The 6,000-nt window shown below is 42.7% G+C and overlaps 1 protein-coding gene across 1 annotated transcript in view; it reads right to left on the reverse strand.

Annotated features, from left to right (window-relative positions):
- The window catches only part of LOC123772678 (collagen alpha-2(I) chain), a 61,626-nt gene extending 55,840 nt beyond the window's left edge, over nucleotides 1-5,786 (reverse strand). Inside the window, exon 1 of the mRNA XM_069303546.1 lies at nucleotides 5,630-5,786. Coding sequence (XP_069159647.1) covers nucleotides 5,630-5,641 — 12 coding nt within the window. The 5' untranslated portion in view covers nucleotides 5,642-5,786. The remainder of the gene's footprint in view (nucleotides 1-5,629) is intronic.
- Nucleotides 5,787-6,000: the final 214 nt, after the last annotated feature.

The following is a 6,000-nucleotide window of genomic DNA, read 5'->3' on the forward strand; positions in this document are numbered from 1 at the left end:
TGCCCTCTCATCCTAATTTCTCTCACTTGAAAGAGGATGTCCTTGTCCAACTTATCAATTCCGTCTCAGTATCTTCTATGCTGCCATCATGTCCCTTCAGCTTCTACTCTCCTCCAAGGGTGTGTCGTCCAACTCCCTTAAACTGTTGTCATAGGTCAGCCCTCTTTATCTAATCTTGTTGGTAACCTTTAAATTTCTTTTTAAACTTTATTATCATGTTTTACAAAGGTGCGGATTCCATATGCCAGAAATGGTCTAAGAAAGGTTGTGTAGACCTTGAAAGACTCCTGGACCTTTTGTTTTTTCACTCCTGGAGCTTGTCAAGGTCATCCTGTAACCTACTGCAGTCTTCCTCTATTTTTACAATGATCATTAGGTTTGCATCATCTGCAACCATTGCCACGTACTCATGCCTGCGGGTAGGTTGTTGACATAATGTGAGAACATTTGTGGTCCCAGGAGCGACCCTTGGGGAACTCCACTTGTTACCTTCCGACAGTTCGAAACCTCCTCTGGTCTGTACTTTAATGCCTCTTGTCTATCCCCCATTTTTATAATATTGGGATTATTTTTGTCATGTTTGTCCACAACTCTGGGAGGTTTCCAGTCTTACCTGGGAGTTAGTCAGCTGTCACGGGCTGCTTCCTGGGGGTGGAGGCCTGGTCGAGGACCGGGCCGCGGGGACACTAAAAGCCCCGAAATCATCTCAAGATAACCTCAAGATAGGTGTTTTATTGAAAACTTTAGTTAATAAAGTGGGTTTGCAGCCTCTTTCAACAGGTGATATTAAGTTTGGTCCTATTGATTTGCAGGGAGGAAGGGGGGGTGGGGGTAGTTTGGCAGGCTTGTTAGGGTGTGGTAGTTGAGTAACAGTGTTGTGTACTAACCTTGTACAGCTCAACTACTATTGTGTCACCCCGCGCCATCTTGTACAAATATTATTAGGTCGAAGAGTCTTGCATTATGAGGCTAAGAGGACACCGGCTTGAAAGTGAGAGCACAGCTTCAGCTTGAGCTCTTGGGCCCCACCTCTCAAGTCATCCTGTGTACTGGTTCCCGAAAACCCCTAATGTATCGATATGTAAAGCTGTTTATCGTCTAACTACATACCACTTCCTAGTTCATTACTATTTTTTTTTACAACCATGACACTGAAAAATGAATTTCTTATGTAACTGGTACTCCGTTGCAACTTTCAAGTCATTATTCGTGTACTTTACTCAAGTATTATGTATGTGGTGATCATGTATCGTCTGGTTTCGTTATCTTGCTATTTCTTGAGAACACTACTCCCGTTACTGGCTCTGTGAGAATGTCAGTTAATTACAAAGGTACCGACACAACTCACTGTACTTTAAGTACCTTTGGAACTAAGCCCAAACGCTACTAACAAATCTTAAGAATATTTCCCATTACATAAACGACTTTTACCATCTAGACATTCTAGAGAATGAAAAAAAAATATATGACCTACTCTGTCCTTTACACACAGAAATCACAATAGCGTGATGTATCAAATGAACAAATCCACAAGGGCCGTGGCGGGGATTCGAACCTACGTCTGAGAGCATCCCAGAAGCTGCCTTAATCGACTGAGCTATTCTTATACCATGTCGTAGCTCAGTCGATTAAGGAAGCGTCTGGGATGCTCTCGGACGTAGGTTCGAATCCTCGTCACGGCCCTTGTGGATTTGTTCATTAGTCTGTCCTATTTATTACAACGATTTGTTACTCGATCTTATCCAGCAAATAATTGTGAATAATGATTGAATTATTATCACCTTCGAGGGAGATAGTAACAAGCTAAGGTAACAACTACACTGAATTATCACCCCAGGCGATTATACATTGTCATTTTTATTCATTCACCCAGGCATATAAAAGGGAGGTATAGGCGATACTGGATCTTACGGGCTATTCATGCCCGTGCCACCTTTTGGGTGGCTTAATCTTCATCAATCAATCTGATACTGGATCGGCAGGGCAGCGCTCCAGTGCCAGGTAAGTCCACTACGGGCTCACCATAGCCCGTGCTACTTGAAACTTGTTCTGAGTAGCTGAATCTATAACAACAACAACAGATACTGGATCACATACCGGATATGATTGACAGGAATTGTAAGTCTGACACTGGAAAATTTAACATTTCCGCCTCTGACGGAGAGAGATGTATTAAGAACATACGAACAAAGGTGTAGGCCTTTGCAGAAGGCCTATTGGCCCATACGAGGCAGCTCCTGTTTATACCCACCCAATCCCACTCATATACATGTCCAACCCACGCTTGAAACAATCGAGGGACCCCACCACGATACATAAGAATGTACCGTGGTGAGGTCCACTAATGAGACTACTAATGTAGTCTCCAAGACTTTGAAAACTTCCTTACCTAGATATTTGAAACCTATTCTTCCTTTTAATAAGAAATATAATCAGTGGCCATAATTCTTACCTATTTCGGCAACCCGGAGGGAAGGGAAGATAGGGAAGAACGAGAAAAAGAAAGAGGAGATAGCAGAGAATATACAGCAACAGAGAAGATGAGACAGAGAGAGGAAAAGCAACTTTCTTATCCCAACGTCGTCACTTTCTCCTTGTGTCAGTCGTGTGGCTCTTGACCTCAGACCAATAACTTCCAACTCCTGACATTATCCGCCAGCGAGATCCGCATCATTAAGCGATATGTCTTACCCTCACAGATACGAAAAAAAGGAAAAAAATTACCCTCTAGATTTTTATGTATCAAGATTTCCACCGGAAAAAACTTTCTCCTTGAAGAATCAGCTCAGAGACACAGGCGAAAGTTTGAGAAGAGACGCTTACTCTTTCCTATGAGATGTGTAAACCAGAGTTTACTTTCACGATCCGGTTCGCCCTCTCAATCATTGCCCTTCTCTCGACTGGGATTCCCTCTCGATTCTAGCTCCCTCTCGACTGGAGTTCCCTCTCAATCCTAGCTCCCTCTCGACTGGAGTTCCCTCTCAATCCTAGCTCCCTCTCGACTGGAGTTCCCTCTCAATCCTAGCTCCCTCTCGACTGGAGTTCCCTCTCAATCCTAGCTCCCTCTCGACTGGAGTTCCCTCTAAATCCTAGCTCCCTCTCGACTGGAGTTCCCTCTAAATCCTAGCTCGCTCTCGACTGGAGTTCCCTCTAAATCCTAGCTCCCTCTCGACTGGAGTTCCCTCTCAATCCTAGCTCCCTCTCGGCCCTGATCCTCTTGTGGAAACCACACACGTCAAACAATTGCCCTTTTAAGCAAAAAGCAGTTCAACTCCCCCCTTAATATTTAACACCCCCCCCCCTTTGTGTGATATATGTTCCTAGCCTTCTGTGGTCCTTCCTGTCGTTCTAACAAGTCCGTTTTCTTAGTTGCCGTCTCTAGGCTTATTGCGGATAGGCCTATGTATGGGAAATGTGATTAGCCTTCAAGCTAATACGATCAACGATCAACGAGGCTGTTAGAGGTGTTTGGCTCAGGTATATACGACGCAGGACCCCCCCCCCCCCCCCACCCTGCTTAACCACGTATATTCAACTCTATAGAACATTCAACGCCAATTCACTAGAGATAACTATCACTAACTACCTGTCTACCACTAGTAGTTAATTATGCTTCATATGAAAGACGAACTTTACTCTTTGTGAACGTGGATTAGATCCGTAATGATCTTATCTCTCCAAAACTAAACTCAAAGATTGATAAATATTAACTCAATGAAAGACAAAGATTTAAATCGAAACCATTCGCAAAGATTTAATAGACATTTAATTTTTTATTTTTGCAGAGATACATCTCAGCGGGCCTTATAGGTCTCTCAGGCTGGCCCATTAAGTCATGTTCTCAAACATGACTTGACTTAAGTCATCAAGTCAAACAGTCTCCGTGGTGTAGTGGTAAGACACTCGCCTGGCGTTCCGCGAGCGCTATGTCATGGGTTCGTATCCTGGCCGGGGAGGATTTACTGGGCGCAATTCCTTAACTGTAGCCTCTGTTTAACGCAACAGTAAAATGTGTACTTGGATGAAAAAACGATTCTTCGCGGCAGGGGATCGTATTCCAGGGACCATAGGATTAAGGACTTGCCCGAAACGCTACGCGTACTAGTGGCTGTACAAGAATGTAACAACTCTTGTATATATCTCAAAAAAAAAAAAAAAAAAAAAATGTTCAACTCTGTCATAGGTGTATGAGTATTTATGAATCATATGATGGTTTCAGTGAGGTTATGTCCAATATGTTGAACAACTTCTACTTCCTTAGAAGAAAATTGTTAAAATTCTAAGGGGGCAATTCAGGCTTTGACATATAGTTTTAAATTCTTAATAATCTGTTTAATCCGCTTGTATATGAAATATCTTTTCCTTCAGTTGGAAATAATTTTCGTTCACGATAATGCCTAATATGATCTACCTCTCCTGTGTGAACACGGAGGAGACATCTCCCGTCACGCAGGGTGCAGTCGCGCCTCCACAGATCTCCAGTATCAGCTCCTGATACTGGTAATGGCTCAAAAGGGCCACCACTTACGGGTTATTCATGCCCGTGCCACCTCTTGGGTGGCTTAATCTTTATCAATCATCCTGTGTGAAATCTTCCTCTCAAAGAGCCTCGATCTCGGCCCATGAATCCAGTAACTCCCATATCCAGAGTTATCACTCCTATACCTTGAAGTGTTCGAACTACAAAACCTTTCGTACAGTAGCTCCTACTCTAAACTGTTCGAACTCCTGCAAATGATCACTTGAACCACCTGGAAGCCTTCTCACGTGATAGGTTAGGTTTCTTACGTATTGGTCACGACTCGTTGGGTACCTAGCGCCACCCCCCCCCCCTCTTCCTCTTCCCATGGTACCTACCCCTCCCTCTGACTAAGTACCCTTTGGGTACCAGTGCTTCAAGCTTTATAAACTATTCTAAACAGTGTCAAAGCTATGTATAACTATGTATAACTTGGCCACACACATATATCATATACATAGTTCATGCAGTGAGACCAGCTCGTATTCACCATTTCTTTCCTAGGGTATACATTCGAGACACGCCCAGGTTATACATATATGTATTGCCTGGATATGAGCTCGTAACAACGGCCTTATCTCGTATGCATAGCGTGGTGCCTGAGTATACATATGCATGAGAAAAATTACCATTTTCCTTACGCGTCACGGGTAACGTAGGTATATGTATACAGCCAGACAGTAGAGGTCTAGGGTACAATATAGGGTACTACACAAATTTCTTGCACTCAATAACGGCTGTACAAGAATGTAACAACTCTTGTATATATCTCAAAAAAAAAAAAAAACTCATCTTCCCTTCAAGTTTTACTTAACGGTCCACACAATCTAATTCCGACGACGATCACATTAAATCACAATTAATTGCTTTTCCACAACCTCACAACCCCCATATTGCAAACCAAAAGACATCGTAAACAATTACATACATTGGACCGCGAAGCCGTTAAACTCTCAAATTTTTCACTTTCCATTTCACCAATTATAGAAAACGGACATTTACCCGACGCGGCGCATGTTAGGGGGGGAAACTAAGGCAAATAGATGATGCATAGCCGTTTGTCGGAGACCATTATATATATATATATACGGAGACACAAGTAGCACTCACCGGAGCTCCCATGGGAGATGTGTAATCCACGAGGGAACTGAGAAGTCTACACTAGGCCGGCCATCGCACGCTACCTCTATAAGCTGAGACAATGAACGAGTTTTTGCGCCCACTCGAAGCCTTCTCCATACATTCGTTCATTCGCCGTCGATTTCACACGTTTTCGTCCGCGTATCTGAAACATATTGACGTTTCTTACACTAAATTTATGATTTATTTTACATACATATATCATATCAATTAATATTGTTATATATATAAAGCAAATGAAACATATTGACTATTTTAGACTAATGATAAATACGAAACCCACTTAATTTCGTACCGTTGCAAAGATATGTCCGAAAACTTTTGAAACACTGGACTTCGTA

Source organism: Procambarus clarkii, chromosome 50 (assembly GCF_040958095.1).
Source record: "Procambarus clarkii isolate CNS0578487 chromosome 50, FALCON_Pclarkii_2.0, whole genome shotgun sequence".
In the NCBI taxonomy this organism is placed as follows: Eukaryota; Metazoa; Arthropoda; class Malacostraca; order Decapoda; family Cambaridae; genus Procambarus; species Procambarus clarkii.